The sequence below is a fragment of the Giraffa tippelskirchi genome, chromosome 5 (genome assembly GCF_054371585.1).
Source record: "Giraffa tippelskirchi isolate mGirTip1 chromosome 5, T2T-mGirTip1v1.2.pri, whole genome shotgun sequence".
NCBI lineage: Eukaryota > Metazoa > Chordata > Mammalia > Artiodactyla > Giraffidae > Giraffa > Giraffa tippelskirchi.
The window spans coordinates 122,190,814-122,212,914 of NC_137279.1; the positions used below are offsets into that span (position 1 = coordinate 122,190,814).

At 37.4% G+C, this 22,101-nt stretch overlaps 1 protein-coding gene and 1 long non-coding RNA gene across 3 annotated transcripts in view; one reads left to right on the forward strand and one right to left on the reverse strand.

Moving 5' to 3' along the window:
* PLPPR4 (phospholipid phosphatase related 4) overlaps positions 1–22,101 on the reverse strand; it is a 49,706-nt gene that overhangs the window by 15,785 nt on the left and 11,820 nt on the right. For both annotated transcript variants that reach the window (XM_081493259.1, XM_081493258.1), the window contains exon 2: positions 4,476–4,661. In XM_081493259.1, the coding sequence (XP_081349385.1) occupies positions 4,476–4,661 (186 nt within the window). The remainder of the gene's footprint in view (positions 1–4,475; positions 4,662–22,101) is intronic.
* The window catches only part of LOC145507208 (uncharacterized), a 51,379-nt gene that overhangs the window by 4,714 nt on the left and 24,564 nt on the right, over positions 1–22,101 (forward strand). The window lies entirely within an intron of this gene.

The window sequence follows — 22,101 nt, forward strand, 5'->3', positions numbered from 1 at the left end:
GGGAGATGTAGAGAGGAAATACATTGCTTATTATTATATGGACACTGGCCTTGGAAAAGCCACCTACAGGAGAGTGTATTACTCTGCTAAAGCTAAAGTTACCTCCCAGAAACAATAATAAATTTCAATACAATTCTTCTATAAAACTGGATATACTTACCCTTTAATCTTATGCATTAACATTTTACTTCAGGGAAGAGAACATACACATGTTTTCTATTCATATAGATTTCGGAAATATTTATGATAAGCCTCAATATTCTGTGCTATTTTCCTGGAGAATCTCCAAAGGACTAAAAAAATGCTTGTTTCATCATCACTTAAAAGTAAGTTAAAAGTTAATGTTAAAGATGAAAATTTAAGGACAGTTTCAAAAAATAAGAATATACATTTCACAGACACAAAAGAAGTTTTACAATTTCTTGTGTAACAATACAAAGGCAGGTAATTTTAAAAATATTTTTCTGAAGCATCAAAAAACCCAAAAAAATCTGAGGGGCTTCCTTGTTGGTCCAGTGGTTATGAGTCCACCTTGCAATTCAGGGGACAATGGTTTGATCCCTGATCTAGGAAGATCCCATATGCCATGAAGCAACTAAGCCCATGTACCACGACTACTACAGTTCATGCACTCTAGAGCCTGTCTCTGCAATAAGAGAAGCCCCCACAAGGAGAAGCCCACATATAACAATGAAGAGTAGCCCCCGCTTGCTCCAACTAGAGAAAGCCAGCACACAGCAACAAAGACCAAGCACAGCCAAAAATAACTAACTAAATAAATTTAAAAAATTAAAAACATTTTGAAACCTGAGAAGCAAACATTAAACGATTTATATGTAAATGCCTGTATAAAAAAATCAGTTGATCTTCCTTTTGTAAAGAATATAAACTTCCTTTTGTAAAGAATTATAAACTTCCTTTTAAAGGATACTACCCATGTGTGGTCTTTTGTTTTTCTTTGCCTTATCTTCATATGAATGGGTGAAAATAAGAAGCACCTCTCCTTACACAAATGGACAATGAAAGTGATTTTCAAAGGAAGAATTCATCCTGCCTCTCTGTCTCCCCCACCATTCCATTTTGGAACAGATTAATACTGCCAAAAGGAAAAAAAGAAAATGGCATCCTTGAAAGTCGGAAATTAGAGTCTGTTATTTTCACTTTCAGGAATAGTGGGGAAAGAAGCTGGAGCAGTAACATATGTAGGAAGTTTAGAGACAGAATCGTGGTTCTGGAACAGCAGTCCCCAATCTTTTTGGCACCACAGATTGGTTTTGTGGAAGACAATTTTTCCACAGATGGGGGTGGGGGAGATGGTTCCAAGATGATTCAAGCACATTACATTTATTGTTCACTTTATTTCTATTATTGTTACATTCTGATATATAATGACATAACTATATACCTCATCATAATGTAGAATCAGTGGGGGCCCTGAGCTTGTTTTCCTGCAACTAGTTTTGGGGGGTGATGAGAGACAGTGACAGCCACTCCCACCCAGCTTGCCTCACCACTTCAGCTCCACCTCAGATCATCAGGCATTAGATTCTCATAAGAAGTGAGCAACCTAGATCCCTCACATGCACAGTTCACAGAAGGGTTCATACTCCTATGAGAACCTAATGTTGCCAATGATCTGACAGGTGAAGCTCAGGGGGTAATGTGAGTGATGGGGCGTGGCTGTAAATACAGATGAAGCTTCGCTTGGTTCCTAATGGGCCAGGGACTGGTACTGGCCCATGGCCCTGGGGTTGGTGACCCCTATTCTAGGACTATAGTGACATACAGACACTATAGAACCAATGTTTGGGGAATGGGCTTTAAAACAATGGAAAATGATATTAGAAATTCAGAGAAGATATATGCTTAGAGAGTAAGGTGTAAAAGATAGTTATTTGATGTCCATAAAGTCAGGATTTGTTTTACCATCAAGTTGTTTACTCAAAATCCATGAAGGAATTGTGGAAGAAAAGAATCACTGACATCCTGGAATATCCTGAATGATATGGGGAAGATCAGGGACCCATCAGTGTAAATATTTCCCTAGTTTGCCTCTCCTTCCATAAAGAGGCATGCAACAGCTATGGAGGCCCAGCGGTGACCTGGGAATGCAGGCAGTCTTTGCCGAAGGAGTTGGCACTGGGTTCCCCAGGTCAATTTGGTAGAGGTAGTCATAGCAAACTTGTTCCTTCACTTCTCAAGGCTCAAGAAAGAAAGTGTTGACTCAGAATCACCCAGAAAGCATTCTTAATTGCATACTGAGAATTTATTACTGGAAATGAGGGAGTCAGAAAAGCAGGAACACAATGATGAGGCCAAAGTCATTGGCCCCAGGACCTGTAACAGTGTCAGCAAAGGGAAATAAATGGTGCTGGCAGGAAAAGCCACAGTTAGATGTGTTCTCCTAGCCACTTAGTCTAAGACCCAGGGAAGAAAGACTTCTGGGTATATAAAAAAGAAATTCTGTAATTGATTAAATATCATCCTAGGCTCTTCAGTAGAGTCACAAGCATTTGTATTTTACAATTGTACTTCAAATATATTAATTACAATAAATTTCTGCATTATATTCCAATTAGGAGAAATGCTTTCTGGTCTACTAGATTTAAAACATGTATACTTTTTGGTTTGTCAAATAACTGGATGATAATAGATTTTTTTGTAAGTCATTAGAGAAATGACCAGAAATATTGTTACTCTGAACAACAGTGAAAGTGAAGTCGCTCAGTCATGTCCAACTCTTTGCGACCCCATGGACTATAGCCTACCAGGCTCCTCGCCCAGGGGATTTTCCCGATAAGAGTATTGGAGTGGGTTGCCATTTCCTTCTCCAGGGGATCTTCTCAACCCAGGGATCGAACCTGGGTCTCCCGCATTGCAAGCAGACACCTTACTGTCTGAGCCACCAAGGAAGCCCACTCTGAACAATATTGCACGTTAAATATGCTTTTAGTCATAGTCTCAGCTACTTCCAAGTACATCATTAATAGTTCCAATCACCCTGGAGTTATTGAAGTTCAGATAACTCATTTCTTAAAACTTACAAAGTGTTTTGAGACCACAAGTTCTCAAAATTCATCTTTTAAGTATGATGAAGTTCTAGGAAAAATTAAGTTTCAATTTTATCTTCTGATAATATTTCATGTAATTTAAAGTGCAAATAGAATGTTGTTGTTTAATGTGGGGAAATTAAAAAAGAAACAAATCCAAGGGTATACAAAAGGTCAAAGCAGAGACTTTTCTAAAACTGCTACCATATACTGAACCAGAATAGACCAGTTCTTTAGGGGATCCTATAAAAACTCCATTCAAATACAGCTTTTTATTTAATGACCACTTCCTCTGACATTCATTAGCATGATAAAAGTAAAGTAAGAATTCCTACTGTTAGAAATAAATATTATTAACCCCAAAACATGTTTCTTGTCCTTTAGGTAGGTTTTGGGGGCAAAAGAGATGCTATTAAGACTATGCTGTTGTTATTAATAAATTTATTGAAAAATATGTAATTCCCAATTTGTATGTTAGCAAACTAAAAACAAGTGCATTTCTAATTCAATTTCAATAGGTTAGGTCATTTCTTTAGGTTACACATTTTAAAATCCAAATGCTTATTCTGAATGTAAAGTATTTTATTTTGTAGGGGGCAGGAATGCGAGTTGTACCCTCTTTTCTGTACAGTTGTGCATGCTCAGTGCTAAGAATCAATAAAAAGTGCTAATCTGCTGAAACTGATAGCAACATGCCCTTCGGAGAACAAAGTCTGTTGGCTATAGAATTATTTGTTTCTTTCCCACAGCTTCTAAGACTTGAGATATGGCATGAACGCATGTTGCTTCTGCTACTTTGTCCACCAGGCCCCTCTGTCTATGGGATTCTCCAGGCAAGAATACTGGAGTGGGTTGCCATTTCCTTCTCCAATGCATGCATGCATGCTAAGTCACTTTAGTCGTGTCTGACTCTGTGCGACCCCATGGACAGCAGCCCACCAGGCCCCTCTGTCCATGGGATTCTCCAGGCAAGAATACTGGAGTGGGTTGCCATTTCCTTCTCCATGAATGCATGAAAAATATATTAATGAGGAAGTGTATCAGAAACTTTTTGTTTGCTTTTAACCCATTTAGTACATGAAAGTGAAAATTAGTCGTTCAGTCCTTCTGACTCTTTGCGACCCCATGGCCCACCAGGCTCCTCTACCCATGGAATTCTCCAGGCAAGAGCCACTACAATATTGTAAAGTAATTAGCCCCCAACTAAAATAAATAAATTTATTAAAAAAAAAAAAAAGAATACTGGAATGGGTTGCCATTCCTGACTCCAAGGGATCGTCCCAACCCAGGGATCAAACCCAGGTCTCCCGCATTGTGGACAGATTCTTCACCGTCTGAGCCACCAGGGACACCTCATTTATTACATAAATGTGGTCATTCTTAGTCTTCTGGGGCTGACAAACACAATTTGAGGGCAATTCTTACCGTAATTGCAGGTCCGGCAAAAGCCAAGCTAAGCAACATGAGGAAAGGAATTGCCTCCTGGGTGGGTTCAATGTATGGCATGCTAAGACTCCGGTCATAGCAGCTGAATCCAGAGTGCACCGGTTTGAAGACATCCGTGAGTTCAAGGAAATACAGGCTAACCACCGATGATGCCAATATAGGCAACTGAGAATGAAGGACAGAGAAGATCAATTTATTTTTCTACACAGGTCATACATAGAATCAGTACATCTTGAAATTAGAAACACAAGTGTTTTCCACTTTCTCTCACCACTCCTCTCTGATCTCAGAATTAAAATCATTCATACTTACTATTGCTTCTGCCTTCAAAATAAATTCCAATTCATCCACCTCTGTCACCAGCCTTCTCTGAACCCATGGCATGCCTCACCTTTGCTCTTGGATTACTTCTAAATGCTGCTCCACTTTCACACTTACCCTCCCCATCCTACCTATCCAATTTCTACCCAGCATCCCAAATATTCCGAAAATATTTTATTTTAGGTCACATTGCTCCTGATTTTAACTACTGCAGTGGGTCCCATTTTGCTTGAATAAAATTCAAATTTCACACCTTTGAATGCAAGTTTCTACATGATCTACCTCTTGCTTCAGTTTCTTACATCTTTTTATACCATATTTGTACTATTCCCCAGCCCCCCACTGTAGAATCTGACTACAACGCAGAAGATCCGGGTTCGATTCCTGGGTCAGGAAGATCCCCTGGAGAAGGAAATGGCAACCCACTCCAGTATTCTTGCCTTGAGAATCCCATGGACAGTGGAGGCTGGCAGGCTACAGTCCATGGGTTTGCGAGAGTTGGACACGACTTAGTGACTAAACCACCACTACCAGTCCCCTTGGGCTTCGCAGGTGGATCTGTGGTAAAGAATCCGTCTGCCAAGCAGGAGAGGTGGGTTCCATCCCTGGGTCAGGAAGATCCCCTGGAGAAGCAAATGGCAACTCATTCCAGTATTCTTGCCTGGAGATCCCCATGGAGAGAGGAGACTGAAGGGCTACAGACTATGGGGTAGCAAAGAGTCGGACACAACTTAGTGACTAAACAGCAGCAGTAGCAACCAGCCCCCTAACCACTGTAAGCCAATGGGTCTCCCCTTTTAATTGAGAAATAATTGACATATATCAACATATAACATTATATTAATTTCAGGTATGCAACATAATGATTTAATATTTTTATATATATTCCAAAATGATCACAATAAATTTAGTCAACATGCATCATTACACATACTTATAATTTCTTTCTTATGATTAATACTTTTAAAATCAACTCTCTTAGCAACTTTTAAAGACACAATACAGTATTATTACCTATAGTCTCTATACGTACATTACATCCCCAGGACTTGTCTTATAACTGAGCATCTGTAACTTTCGACCCCCTTTACTCATCTTGCCCACTATCATTCCCCACCTCTGGTAACCACCAATCTGTTCTCTGTTTCTATGAATTTGATTTTTTATTGCTGCTGTTTTTCTGATTCTACATATAAATGAGATCATATGATATTTATCTTTCTCTGGCTGACTTATTTCACTTGGCATAATGCCTTAAAAATCCATCCATGTTGTCTCAGATGTCAGTATTTCCTTCTTTTTGAAAGCTGAATAATAGTCCATAGTATATATGCACCACATTTTCTTTACTTCTTCATCCATCAGTGGACACTTAGGTTGAATCATGTCTTGATTACTGCAAACTATGCTCCAATGAACACAGTGGGGTATATATCTTTTCCAGTTGGTGTTTTAGTTTTCTTTAGATAAATACCTGGAAGTGGAACCACTAGATAATATGGCACTCTTATTTTTAGTTTTTTCAGAACACTACTGTTTTCCATAGTGGATGCACAAATTTCCATACCCAAACAGTGCACAATGGATCCCTTTCCACCACATCCATGTCAATACTTGTTATTTCTTGTCTTTTTGAGGATAACCATTCTAACAGGTGTAAGGTGGTATCTCATGTGGTTTTGAGTTACATTTCCTTCATGATTAGTGATATTGAGCATATTTTCCTGTATTTATTGCCCATTGTATATCTTCTTTGGAAAATTGTCTATTCAGATCCTCTGCTCATTTTATAATCAAATTGATTGGGTTTGTTTGTTTTGTGGGAGGTTTTTTTGCTATTAAGATGTTATTGTTGTTTAGTCGCTAAATTGTTCCTGACTCTTTGCAACCCCATGGACTGTAGCCCATCAGGCTAGCTTCTGTCCATGGGATTTCCCAGGCTAGAATACCGAAGTGGTTTGCCATTTCCTTCTCCAGGATCTTCCCAACCCAAAGATCAAACACATGTATCCTGTATTGCAGGTGGATCCTTTACCACAGAGTCACTGGGGAAGGCCCTATTAAGTAGTAGGAGTCCCTTATATGTACTTTGGACATTGGCCCTAATTATAACAGATTTTGTTGTTCAGTCACTAAGTCATGTCTGACTCTCTGCAACCCCATGGACTGCAGCACACCAGGCCTCCCTGTCCCACACTATCTCCTGGAGTTTGCCCAAGTTCATGTCCACTGAGTTGGTGATGCTATTATAATAGATAAATGATTTATAAATACTTTTTTACATCTGATTGGGCTTCCCTCATAGCTCAGTTGGTTAAGAATCTGACTGCAATGCGGGAGACCTGGGTTCAATCTCTGGGTTGGGAGGATCCCCTGGAGAAAGGAAAGGCTCACCACTCCAGTATTCTGGCCTGGAGAATTCCATGGACTATATAGTCCACGGGGTCACAAAGAGTCAGACGTGACTGAGCGACTTTCACTTTCACTACATCTGATTGGCTGTCTTTTCATTTTTTGATGGTTTCCTTTGCTGTGTAGAAGCCTTTTAGTTTGATGTAGTCCTATGGTCTTCACTCTTACCCTGTAGCAGTCAAATTCATTTCTACCTAGGGTTTTTGCAGGTGCTGTTTCTTCTTTCTTTTGTGCTCTCCCCAGCCCTTTGTCTCAATGGCTTCTCCTTATCATTTAATGATGACCTCTGTATCTTCATTAAGAAGGTAGTCATTGATCCATCTTTCCCTCTACCCTTATCATCTCATTTCGTTTCTTCATGACGATTAACTGAAATTGTCTTGCTGATTTAACACTTCACTTATTTATTTTTCTTTTCCCTCCATCTCCCACTGAAATACATGCTCCATGAAGCGAGAGTCTGCAAGTGTTTTTTATTGCTGAGTCCCCAAGGTATAGAATTGTTCTTGGCACATGGTAGGCATGCAATATATCATTTCATAATTTAATAAAACAATAAATGCCTGTTGATAAATGACTAATTGAATAAACAAGCAAATATTAATTCATCATAATAACTAGAGTTACCAGATTTAGCAAATGAAAATACATCATTCAGTGAGATTAGAATTTCAGATAAGCAATAAACAATTTTTACAGTGGTCCCCATGTAATATTTGGGAGATACTTATGTTAAAAATGGTTTATCTGAAATTCTAACTTCACTGGATGCCCTCTAGTTTGTCTGCTAAACCTAAACTAGGCATAATTTACTTTCTAGACTTTGTGTCATAGATTGAATTATTCATTCATTCAACCTACAATGTGCCAGGTACTATGTGGGTCCTTACTATGATATGGCAAACAAGACATGGGCTTGGTGATTAAAGATCATAAGCTTACTGAGACATCTGTTCTCAGCTAGAGAAAAAATACTGCAAATATAATGTCCATTGCCAGGTCTTTCAGACTCTGAAGACACAGATTTCTACAACATTGAAAAAATTATCTATCTTAAGGCTTACTTACTTTTGGAGGATACAATATTTATTTAACAAAGCAGATCAAGTATTGTTAAAAAATATTATTGACCATCCACAATTTCTGGTCATCTGGTTTAAAAATAAATAAATTTACAAGACAGTATTATGTCTTCTATTCCCAATATAGTTTTTGTAGTGAGGTGAGAATTAAGTTTATTGGAAAAATTAATAATGTATCAAACTAATCTGGCATTGTCTTTCTGTTTTTCAGATGGATGTTTTTCAATAGAACAAAAGCCTGTAAAAAACTTACATTTTTCTTATTAAAATCCATGATCATTTGACCACTCTAAATATCTGGTCATTCCTCCTCACCATTTCCCTCTCCTGTAAGAAGTAGCAGCTTCCAGACTCGACCAATAAATCAACACTTTATGGTTTACGTGCACGATTAAGATTTTTCCATTTAAATCAAGTTAAATATATTCTATCTTTAATTCAACAAATACTTCAAATAGCACTCAATATGACATATAATTTTCTATTTTTGAAATTTTAATTAATTTTATTAATTAATTTTAATTCATCTAACTAAAAACTTTCTATTATGACATAAGTGCTAACTATTTGGGAAATACTTATGCTAAACAGTAATTTAAACTTTTCAGATAGACAAACTCAGTATCCTCTAGCAAGTAGAAATGGTTGGTTTTTGAATCCACGAATTGCAGCCACAAGGTCTTATTTCTTTAACATAACTCTGTGCTTCATTTCCAAAAATGGGAGTAGAGTTTTAGGATCAGTTCAGTTCAGTCACTCAGTCCTGTCCGACTCTGCGATCCCATCCAAGCCAGGCCTCCCTGTCCATCACTGACTCCTGGAGTTTACTCAATTTACAAAAACTCATGTCCATTGAATTGATGATGCTATCCAACTATCTCATCTTGTGTCGTCCCCTTCTCCTTCCGCCTTCAATCCTTCCCAGCATCAGGGTCTTTTCCAATGAGTTAGTTCTTTGCATCAGGTAGCCAAAATATTGGAGTTTCAGTTTCAACGTCAGTCCTTCCAATAAATATCCAGGACTGATTTCCTTTAGGATGGACTGGTTGGATCTCCTTGCAGTCCAAGAGACTCTCAAGAGTCTACTCCAACACCACAGTTCAAAACATCAATTCTTTGGTGCTCAGCTTTCTTTATAGTCCAACTCTCATATCCATACATGACTACTGGAAAAACCATAGCCTTGACTAGATAAACCTTTGTTGGCAAAGTAATGTCTCTGCTTTTTAATATGCTGTCTAGGTTTGTCATTGCTTTTCTTCCAAGGAGTAAGCATCTTTTAATTTCATGACTGTAGTCACCATCTGAAGTGATTTTGGAGCCCCCCAAAATAAAGTTAGCTACTATTTACACTGTTTCCCCATCTATTTGCCATGAAGTGATGGCACCGTATGCCATGATCTTAGTTTTCTGAATGTTGAGTTTTAAGCTAACTTTTTCACTCTCACTTTCATCAAGAGGCTCTTTAGTTCTTCTTCGCTTTCTACCATAAGGGTGGTGTCATCTGCTTATCTGAGGTTATTGATATTTCTCCTGGCAATCTTGATTCCAGCTTGTCTTTCATCCAGCCCAGCATTTCTCATGATGTACTCTGCATATAAGTTAAATAAGCAGGGTGACAATATACAGCCTTGACATACTCCTTTTCCTATTTGGAACCAGTCAGCTGTTTCATGTCCAGTTCTAACTGTTGCTTCCTGACCTGCATACAGGTTTCTCAAGAGGCAGGTCAGATGGTCTGGTATTCTGAAATACAATTAGCATCAATGAATGGGAGTACTATTTAATCTTCAGTGCTGTTTAAATATGACTTTATATTTCCCAATCTGTAGCTAACAGTAAGTTTCACTTAGCATAAACATTATCTTAAAAACATGGTTTCAATAAATTTAGAAAAAATTTTCCTCTATTAATGAATGTCAAATATATAACCAGATTTGATGATCCACATTCTTTACTTGATGCCATTAGTTCATATTTTAGGCCTTCTATATATATGTTTTAAACAGGAGTCATGTTTGAGACAGTCATTACTGTTATACATATTAATAATAATACACTCCTCAAATGTAACCTTTCCCACTTGCCTTACTTGGTAATCCTTTTTGAGAGTAATTTCCTCTTTCTTAATTTCCCAGTACTTTGTCTTTGGAAATTTCTACACACTGTTCTTTATTACAGTGATCTGGTATAGATTAGTTATAGCCTTTCTTCTGCTTCCCCAATGAAAATATCCCTAAGACGGGGCCTAAGCTTATTCACTTTAATATTTAAACTAATAATATAACATCATAGTGTCTTTCAAATATATATGCATATATATTATAAATAAATATGTGTGAAAATAATTTTCTTCATTATTAATATTATGCAGTTTAGTCTTTTAAGACATTAGCCTCCTTGAAACAGCCAATTTTTCCAGTTTTTCTAATCCGTATATCTTTCTATCCCTATGCTAATATCTTTTTATATAGTTCTATTGAAGCATGTTTCAAGACTTTCATCTGTCTTCAAAATAAAAATCATATTTTTATTCCCTTTTGATATTTGTTTCTCTGACTTTTTTAAAAAAGTATCTTTTACTCTTTGCCTTTTATATCAATTTTGGTTTTTAATAAAGAGATTTGAACAAAACGCTTATTAAAGTATTTGGAGTAAAAGTAATTTTAGACATCATTTTCCTATCTGTATTTTACTACTGGACAGTGTAATGGATTAAATGGCAATGTTTGTTTCTAACATACTTATCTTCAAAGATTATTTTTATCTTTTGAAGTATACAATGATAACTTTCTTTTGAATTTAAGAAATTTAACAGACAGTATGTGCTAACTTTGGCATAGATATAGAATTGATATATGTACATAAAATGATATATATACATAAAATCACACAGTCAGTTTTTGATTGCATTTAAAATGAGATTTAAAAAGAGATTTTAAAAGTCCTATATAGTCAAGTATTAGGAATTTTATTCTCTAGTTATGTCGTAGCAAAGAAAAAAGTGTGAACCACACTATTTTTATGCAGCAATACAGAGAAGGGAAATTATCTGAAGATTGGGAAAATGGTTTTCAAAAAGAAAAGATTGATTTTTATAATTATCCTCTGATAAGAGATTTATGGGTAAAAATAATAGGGCAATTTTTAGAGAGAAAATTATAATAGTTTAGAGAACAGAGCAAACAAAAGAAATGTGTTTCAAAAGATGGCATTTACTAGATAATATTGATTTTTCTGATGCCAACTTGAAAAAGGCAAATACAAGGTGTACATCAATGTTAGTGAAACATTTTATAGAATCTATCATGACATTTTATCTAGGTCAGATAGCTTATTTGTTTTTAGCATCTTGATAATAACAAACTTTTACTTCTCATTCAGGGAGTTCACTTGCTCTCAGCCTACAGACCTATCAGTTCCATTCTTTTCCTTTTACATAGACATGGTAAATTTGGAGTACACTGAGATATTCATAAACTGGTGGAATCATGGCAACAGAGGGTCAGTTACATACATTATATCCATGGCTCATTTATTTAGTCATTCAACAAATATCTATTGAAGCCTACTAGTCCGAGGCATTGTTCTACATCCTGGGAATACAGCTGTGATAAAAGACAAAGTCCTTATTCTGATGAAGATTTCATTCTTTCTGAAGAATGCAGATAAAAATTAAAAATTACAATATTAGCAAAAACACATATTATACAGAAGATAAGATAGGGGGCTGCAGTAATTTTCTGTATTACTATTTTAGATAAATGAAGACCTACATAGGTAAGGTAGGTCTTACCTAGGTAAAGTTTGTTTAAGTCATTAAAACAAAGACTCAAGTGGGCAAGAATGAACTAACCATATAAAAACCAGGTAAAAGGCATAGTTAAAAGGAAGGCTGAAGTCAGAGAGGTGGATTTGGGACCAGACTTCGCAGAGCATTGAAGTCCATGGCAGGCGTTAGTATTTTATTCATTCAAAGTACATTTGGAAATGCCTTTGGAGTGTTTAACCAGAGAAGTAGTAAGACTCAAAATATATTTTAGGAAGATCACTCTGGCAGTTGAGTTGAGAATGATTGTGATGGGTCAAAGGTAAAAGCAGGGTGAAAATTAGAAGGCTCTTCAAAACCCAACAAATACTTATTGAGTGCCTAGTATGTGCTAGGGCTTTCCAGGCAGCACTAGTGGTAAAGAATCCACCTGCAAATGCAGGAGACATGGGTTCTATCCCTGGGTTGGGGAGATCCCCTGGAGGAGGGAATGGCAACCTGCTCCAGTATTCTTGCCTGGGAAATCCCTGGGACAGAGGAGCCTGGCAAACTACAGTCCACAGGGTTGCACAGAGTTGGACACCACTGAAGCGACTTAGCACAACACATAAGCACACAACACTGAGACAAAGAGATGTTGGCAGATTCTGGATATAACTTTAGAGACAAAAATGCCAGGGCTTGTTGATGAGCTGGTTATTGAAAAGAAAACAATAAAGGTTGATTTTAAGGATTTGAGGCTTGAGCGATTGGGCTGGGGGGTGTCATTTACTAGGATAGGGAAGGCTGGGAGAAGCTTAACTAGGAGGAACCTAAGGTTTTGCTTTGGAAATATTAAAACCGAGATGCCTCTCAGTTATCAAAATACCCAGAAGAAAGTAAGATGCCAATCTGGGTCTAAAGAGGGTCCAAGACTGCAGGGAGAAAGCTGCATGTCATCGATACAGGATGATTTGAACACCATCACCTTCAGTTTTGAAGAACACCACTTGCACAGGAAACTTCAAACTTAAATTAACTTGGTTTTGATACAAATAAGGTCACAAGAATCAAAGAATATAATTGAGTATATTCATACCACTTATATGCAAGAGATAATTTAAGAGAGAAAGAACATTTTTATTTAATAACAAATTTTAAACGACAGACTCTGAATCAATTCTAAGTATCCCCCAATCATACAACATATGAAACTTAAAACATACATTCTATTCAGATGGAATTCAAACTGGAAGAAATATTAGCAGATGAAAATAATTTTATTAAAACTGGTGGCCAATAAGAACGTGGTCATAGGGCAACACACGGTGATAGAGTTTTCCATTTTCTATAGTGCAATATTTAATGATATTCCTTAGCATTTTTGCCTTATAGTTAATAGAGATAAATATTTCCTTTAAATACTGAAAATAATAATGACTAGTAATATAGTATAGGGCTTTATGGTTTATCTTCAACATAATTATAGCATATTTAGGTTAACTATAATGAACCTCAAGAATATAGATCATGAAAAGCATACTAACACTTGTAACATCATTAAGAGTAGGTCAAAATGTGTCTATAACATATTCAAAGTCTAGAAATCTAAACAAGTTTTCACAAATAGAATGGATGTGGCTTATATGACATGCATTGATCCAAATTAAAACAGGAAAGTGTGACTGAGGGAAATCAATGCTGACCTCAGGACCAGAAAAATTCAGGCTCTTCCCTCAATTATTTCACTAGCTTTTGGACTTCCCTGGTGGCTCAGTGGTAAAGAATCCACCTGCAATGCAGGAGATGACGTTTTGGTCCCTGGGTTGGGAAGATCCCCTGGAGAAGGAAATGGCACCACTCCAGTATTCCTGTTGGGACAATCACATGAACAGAGGAGTCTGGAGGGCTACAGTCCATGGAGTCCCAAAGAGTCAGACACAACTGAGGAATTGAGCACATACACAGCTTCTGGGATTTGGAGCAGGTCACTTAACCTTCTGGGTCTTATTTGTCATCAGTGAAATGGGGGGTGTCTAATATTGTCATCTAGATCTAAAATTCTCTATGTTCTGTCATGATGCAAAAGCCATCCCTCACACTTCTTTTATACTCTTACTACCACATATAATGTATTAGATTTTTTTTTACCACTATTGTCGATAATTTGTTTCATCCTCCATAATACTTCAAGTCTAATTTTTTTGGAATTCACCTCTAATCATGTCTTTCCTGATTCTCTACTAATTACAAAATAAAATGCAAATTTCCCAGAATAACCTTTTGTATTATATATGCTCTTTCATATTACAACTTCCACCTGCCTTTCTTGTTTAATTGTGCTCTGTACCTACTCTTCACTTGCTCAACCACAAACACTATGACCCCCTTAAACTTATGTCCCAGGCAGACATGTTCAAGTCTCTGATTTACATGTTCACATTTGCTTCCCATAAAAACTATCCTCGTAGAAGTTGAGATCACATAATTTTTTCTCCCTGAAATCTCCCCCATGGTCTCCATTCAGAACTGAAGATTCTGCCTCATGTGCTCATATGTATCTTTATTGTAGGGCCTGTTAGTCTGCCTTGGATTGTAGCTATTTGTATATTATCAGCCTTTGTCTTAAGATCTGGTACTACAAAGTGAGACCTTTGTAATTCCCACAGTGCTTTGAAAATTTGGGGTGTCCAATAAAATGCTTGCTGAATTTAATTGAAAGAAATCAGGATATTACTATTAAACAAACAGAAAACATGGACAGTTTCTTAGTAGTACATAGAATGTGTTGAGGACCTAGGTGAAAAATACTAGGCTAGTTCTATAATAGATTGCTGCATTCAGTCCTACAACCCTATATACCATCTATTGATATCCCCAATTTACAGATGAGAAAACTGAGAGAGGTCACATAAATTGGCCAATGGTCACAAAGCAGGTTGGAGAAGGCAATGGTACCCCACTCCAGTACTCTTTCCTGGAAAATCCCATGGATGGAAGAGCCTGGTAGGCTACAGTCCATGGGGTCGCTAAGGGTCGGGCACGACTGAGCGACTTCACTTCCACTTTTCCCTTTCATGCATTGGAGAAGGAAATGGCAACCCACTCCAGTGTTCTTGCCTGGAGAATCCCAGGGACGGCGGAGCCTGGTGGGCTGCCGTCTATGGGGTCACACAGAGTCAGACACGACTGAAGCGACTTAGCAGTAGCAGCAGCAGCACAAAGCAGGTAAAAAGGATCACCCAGATTCCTACCCAAGTGCCTAAGTGTAGGAAAAACGCTCTAAACTGCTTTGTTCCTGGGTCTCAAATTGCTTTCCCTCTCGACATTGCTACAATAGCTGAAATTCTCAAATGGGAAGAGGGTGTTGCAGAGGGAATGTTCAGTATGAAAAAGCTCCCCCTTGCTCGTAACTCTTAAATACTCTTAACAGTTTCTCCACCGACTTTTTATCACTCAAACGTGAAAACTGATTCTTTTGAGCAAATCTAGTATCTATCTTTACAAGAGCTCTGTTCATTTCATTTCAGAAAGAATATATTGAGCACTTCTTCTTACCAAAAAAAAAAAATTATTGACTTTTAATTTAACCATTTCCTCATAAGTTTTCTGGGAATTTAAGATAAACTTTAAGATGAAGAACAGCATGCCTGGATTCTAAGTACAGGCCAATTGTAGGAACCCAATCTGTTAAATTCCTGGAAGCATGCGTCCCATTACACCCTGCTGCCACTTTGGTACATGTCACCACGGCCATCTGGCAGTAGTCTGGTGCTTTTCAGGAAAGAATAGCCCCAGGCTTCAGTGGAAATGCCAGATCAGAGGACAGAAGTTCAAGATGGCCATGTGTACAAGAGGTTTAATGACACCCAGAGCAAAGGGGTGCCAGGCTCTTAATTATATGGTATTCCAAAGTCTTGATTATTTTTTCCTTTGAAGTTTTCTCCAATGTTATTTTTTTTTTGTAATATCTCAAGAACTTTAATTATATCTTGGACATGGTCTGCTTTCATCTTCACTTCTATATTCCATAGCAAATGACTTTGAATACAAAATATCAGGAATTGGCACATTTCAAGCTCTCCAGATGCTTTCCTATCATGTTTCTTTTGGATCAATTTAACTGCACAGAGATGGCCCGATGAATGCCTCTGACATAGCAATTGTCATATGGGATGGCAGTTGTTCCTGTACTTTTCTCTATTACTCAGTGAAGAGATCCTGAGAGCAGGACAATGATCCCATTCACTTCTCTATCCAAAGGGCCTAGTATTAGGGGAAGACCCACCATACTGGGTAAACTTGATGTACCAAATTAATGCATATATGGATGATTTGAATAGAAATGTCAATGTTTACATGGTTCTTATAAGTGTAGTTAACTTGACTAAAGAAAAATCCCCAAGTTAAAAGACCCTTGTTTACTTCTACTGTAGAAAATGCTCTAGAATTCTAATAAATTTTTTCAATATTACAGAACATAAGAAGCTCAAATTGAGTGCTTCAAATAGCAATGGTAATTAATAGGAAAGAGAGAACAAACCAAATATATATGTTAGGTTTAAGGAGGAAAATGTGTTGTATGTCTTTATGAAAAGTGAAAGTCTGTCACTAAGTTGAGTCCAACTGTTTGCAATCCAATGGACTGTAGCCCACCAGGCTCCTCTGTCCATGGGATTCTCCAGGCAAGAGTACTGGAGTGGGTTGCCATTTCCTTCTCCAGAGGATCTTCCCGACATTGATTGAACCTGGGTCTCCTGCTTGGCGGGTGGATTCCTTACCACTCAGCCACCAGGGAAGACCCCTTATATCTTCATGCCCAAATATAAATTACATCTTCACAGATCTAAAAAGACTAGTTCAAATCACTGTGATCTAACAGTAAAGTTTAAATAATGGTATGTGGTTGTATTATTGGGGTTCCCTGATAGCTCAGTTGGTAAAGCATCTGCCTGCAACGCACGAGACCCCGGTTCAATCCTTGGGTCAGGAAGATCCACTGGAGAAGGGATAGGCTACCCAATCCAATATTCTTGGGCTTCCCTTATGGCTCAGCTGGTAAAGAATCAGTCTGCAAAGCAGGATTCTTTTATTATGTGGGTTGTTTTATCACCTGAATATTGATCTAGCATTAAGCTTGGAGTACTAAGCTTTGTAGTCACCAGCTTTAACCTCAGGTTCTGATTTGCTCCTCTTACATAATTACACAAGTATATGTACTGTCTTGGAAAGCATTTTGTTCTTTAAAGCTAATTTGAGACTAAGACCTGAGGCTGGGGACCTGTCTTTCAATTCTTAAAAGTAATTGCTTTGAAATATTTTCTTACAGCTGTAATTTCTTTGCCCATAGAACATATACCTGTCTTTTAAAAACGTGAGTACAAATCACAACTTAGTGCTATTAATATTTGCCAGGTATCATTTAAAGTTCATACTTTTACATTTCTGAATTCATCTGATCTTCACAACACCCATCTGATGAAGGTAACTGATGAGGTAACTGAAACACATAAGTATCACATGGTTTATACAACATTATACAGTTTGTTAACTAGATTATAAACTCAAGAAATCTAGTATCTGAGTTCATGTTTGTATGCCTACTACCTCTTGCTAAAAATTTTTACCATTGACCTTACTCTCCAGCATAAATTGAGAAATAGCAGAAAATAAATTAATATAATGCACATTTTTTCTTTATATACTATGAATGTCATCCTACAATTTCTGCTGTGAGTGGTACTGTCTCCTAAAAAAAGTAAGATCTTAATAAACTCAGATTAAATAGTAATTTTCGATTAAATAGTATTTTTTGATTCCCTGGTGGCTCGAACGGTAAAGAGTCTGTCTGCAATGCAGAAGACCTGGGTTCGATCCCTGGGTCAGGAAGATCCCCTGGAGAAAGAAATGGCAACCCACTCCAGTTCTTGCCTGGGAAACCCCATGGACGGAGGAGCCTGGCAGGCTACAGTCCATGGGGTCACAAAGAGTCAGACACAACTGACCAACTTCACCTTCACTTTCAAATAGTACTTTAACTATTAGTGTAATTATTTTATTCATATAGAAAGAACATATATATTTGGATCTGAATAGTTTAATAAAAGAACACATAGTATTTTGGGATCCAACACATATGTCTTAATATCAAATGAAATAGGAGGTAATGAAAAAGTGGAAAAAATATTAAATGATGTCAGAGTAATAAAATTAACTGAAATTTCTGTATTTGAGATATGGAATAAGAGAAACAAATTTCTGATTTTGATATTTAATGTGACAATCTTAAGTTATATACACATAAATTATTGACTTTGAGACATCAATATTTGTAAACTACTTCTTTTGAGTTGTTTATTAAGTATCAAATTTGTCCTTAAAACATTTTATTTTATGTCATTTTAACTTCAAAGTTTATTCAAAATGTAGTTTCCACCACTTTCTTTAACCATTTTTAAAATTGAAGTATAGTTAGTTTATAATATTGTGTTAGTTTCAGGTGTACAGCAAAGTGACTCAATTATATATGTGTGTGTGTGTGTTCTTTTTCAGATTACTTTCCATTGTAGATTATTACAAGATACTGAATACAGTTCCCTGTGGTATACAGTGGGTCTTTGTTGTTGATTTTATATCTAGTAGTGTGCATCTAATAATCCCAAACTCCTAGTTTATCTCCCTTCACTTAGCTATCCCCTTTGGTAACCATAAGTTTGTTGTCTAAGTCTATGAGTCTGTTTCTGTTTTGTAAATTAGTTCATTTGTACATTTTTTTTAGACTCCACAAATGAGTGATATCATATGGTATTTATCTTTCTTTTGTTACTTACTTCACTTAAAATGATTATGTCTAGGTACATCCACGCTGTTGCAAATAAACCATTTTATTTAAGGACTATAAAAGTTTATGTTTTATATTATGTAATAATTAATTAGTTTACCTAGCAAATGGTTATTGAGTGTATACCATGTGCCTGATATATTTCATTCAATCCATAAGTTATCCAGAGAAGGTATCTAATCTACTCTGGGAGATGATAATTCAGCAATATATCATTAGCCACTGTCTTTTCAAACTTGTCTCCTATATAATTGCTGTTGTTGCTCAGTTGCTAAGTCATGTCTGACACTTAGATCATATTTAAATGCCCATTATAGGCCCACCTTCAAGATTAAAATCTTTCTAGGGCTGCTTAAGACCTTATTTACTTGAATATGTCTATAAAAGGGATTGATGAATAAGAAATATTGAAGGGGGGCTGTTAATGTGGGACATTAATAACTTTAATTTTCCAACATCCTAAGGGTATGATTAAATTAAGTATGATTGTTATGTGTTTCATTGTGAGATGCACCAAAAAGTCAAATTATGAACAAAATATATAAAAGAAATAAAATGTAATATAGGATACAAGTATATCTCACAAACACATTTTATTACTAACAAATCTAATAATTTATTCTACCATAGCAACAATAAAAAAAAAGTCTTTGCTGAAATGTGCACTTCATACAAAATAATTTTCTATGAAAATTAAAACTACAAGTTCTTTGTTTAAATATGCCCCTCTTTGAAGTTGCAAATCTCAAATAATCTGTAGGTATGCTCCAGATCATAAATGAGCATAAATATAATTAAGAATGAGGACTTATAGATCTTAGAGATTGATTCAATCTTAACCTTCAACACAATTTATTTTACATATACAAATGTCTCCACTGGCTGAGAAAAGAAAGTTAAGAAAAAAAAATTATGTTCATAACTATTAGTCTTATTTTACTCCATCCATTCAATAAAACTTTATTGAAATTCTACTATAGATTAGAAGGTATGCCAGTAGATTCCATATTATTTCCATTAATTTAACCAAAAGGCATATAATAAACAATAAATATTTATTAAATGAATAAATGAATTTTATAAAAGTACAAACAGAATACACTCTGCTATTTTACTTTGGCACCCATTTTGGAGTGTATTTAAGATAAGGTTGGTCTCTTTTAGACCATCCATGAAGGCCCAGTTTCTGAAGCATGATTAGAACTTAATTAAATGATGATTTTACGACCAAAGCAAGTCCTACAGCACAGGCTTCGGTGAGGACATTAAATTGTAGACAATACATCCATACATATTTCCATGGTCATTACTCGCAAACAACCATCCACTAAATGTACTGATAACTTGTTCACTTTTTCCTGAAAATACACTGATTTTTATTACCTTTATTTCCTCTTCTCTTTAATTTGTACCTAAATGGCCTAATGTCAGTTTTAGCAGAATGTACAGAAGCCATCTTGATTTCAAAACCAGGCCCAAGGTGTCCCTGGGAGGTGCGAGCAGGAAGGGTTCCTTGTTGGCATTCAGTTTTTTTGTGGCATAAGATGGCAGAGTAGAAGGAATTGTGCTCATCTTCTGCGAGAACTCCAAAACTACAACTCGCTGCTGAACCGTCGAATGGAGAATGTTGGATCCCACTAAAAAAAGATACACCACATCCAAAGGCAAAGGAGTAGCCCCAGTAAGATGATAGGAGGGGCAAAATTGCATTTAGAACCAAACCCCTTACCCGCCAGATATGCTCAGAGGGCTCAAACAACCCTTGTGAGCACAAGGACCCAGAGACCCCACAGTGACTGAGCCAGAAACGTGTTTGAGCATCTCCTGAGAAGGTATAGGTCAGCAGTGGCCTGCCACAGGGGCAGAGGATCTGGGTGCAGCAAACTTGGGTATGGTATAAGCCTTTTTGGAGGAGGTCACCATTAAACCCACCATAGAGCTGCCAGAACTTATACAGGACTAGGAAACAGATTCTTGGATGGTACAAACAGAACATTGGGTGCACCAGGACCCAGGAGAAAGAAGCAGTGATCCCACAAGAGATTGACCAGACTTGCCTGGGATTGTCCAGGAGTCTCCAGTGGAGGTGTGAGCCAACGGTGGCCTGCTGCAGGGTCAGGGGCACTGAGTGTGACAGTGCCTTCATGGGACCTTTTCAAGGAGGTCACCATTATCTTCATTACCTCCACCATAGTTTGGCCTCAGGTCAAACAAAAGGGAGGGAACACAGCCCCACCCATCAACAGAAAATTGGATTAAAGACTTACTGAGCATGGTCCCGCCCATCAGAACAAGACCCAGTTTCCCCCTCAGTCAGTCTCTCTCATCAGGAAGCTTCCATAAGCCTCTTATCCTTATCTATCAGAGGGCAGACAGAATGAAAACCACAATCACCGAAAACTAACCAAACTGATCATATGGACCACAGTCTTGTCTAACTCAATGAAACTATGAGCTATGAAGTGTAGGGTTACCCAAGATGGACAGGTCATGGTGGAGAGTTCTGACAAAATGAGGTCCACTGGAGAAGGGAATGGCAAACCACTTCAGTATTCTTGCCTTGAGAACCCCATGAACAGCATGAAAAGGCGAAAAGATAGGACACTGAAAGATGAACTCCCCAGGTCGGTAGGTGCCCAGTATGCTACAGGAGATAAGTGGAGAAATAATTCCAGAAAGAATAAAGAGATGGAGACAAAGCAAAAACAAAGAACAGTTATGGATGTGACTGATGATGGAAATAAAGTCTGATGGTGTAAACAGCAATATTCCATAGGAACCTGGAATGTTAGATCCATGAATCAAGGCAAATTCAGTTCAGTTCAGTCACTCAGTCGTGTCTGACTCTTTGCGACCCCATGAATTGCAACACACCAGGCCTCTCTGTCCATCACCAACTCCCGGAGTCTACCCAAACCGATGTCCATTGAGTCGGTGATGCCATCCAACCATCTCATCCTCTGTAGTCCCCTTCTCCTCCTGCCCTCAATCCTTCCCAGCATCAGGGTCTTTTCAAATGAGTCAGCTCTTTGCATGAGGCGGCCAAAGTATTGGAGTTTCAGCTTCAACATCAGTCCTTCCAATGAACACCCAGGACTGATCTCCTTTAGGATGGATTGGTTGGATCTCCTTGCAGTCCAAGGGACTCTCAAGAGTCTTCTCCAACACCACAGTTCAAAAGCATCAATTCTTTGGTGCTCA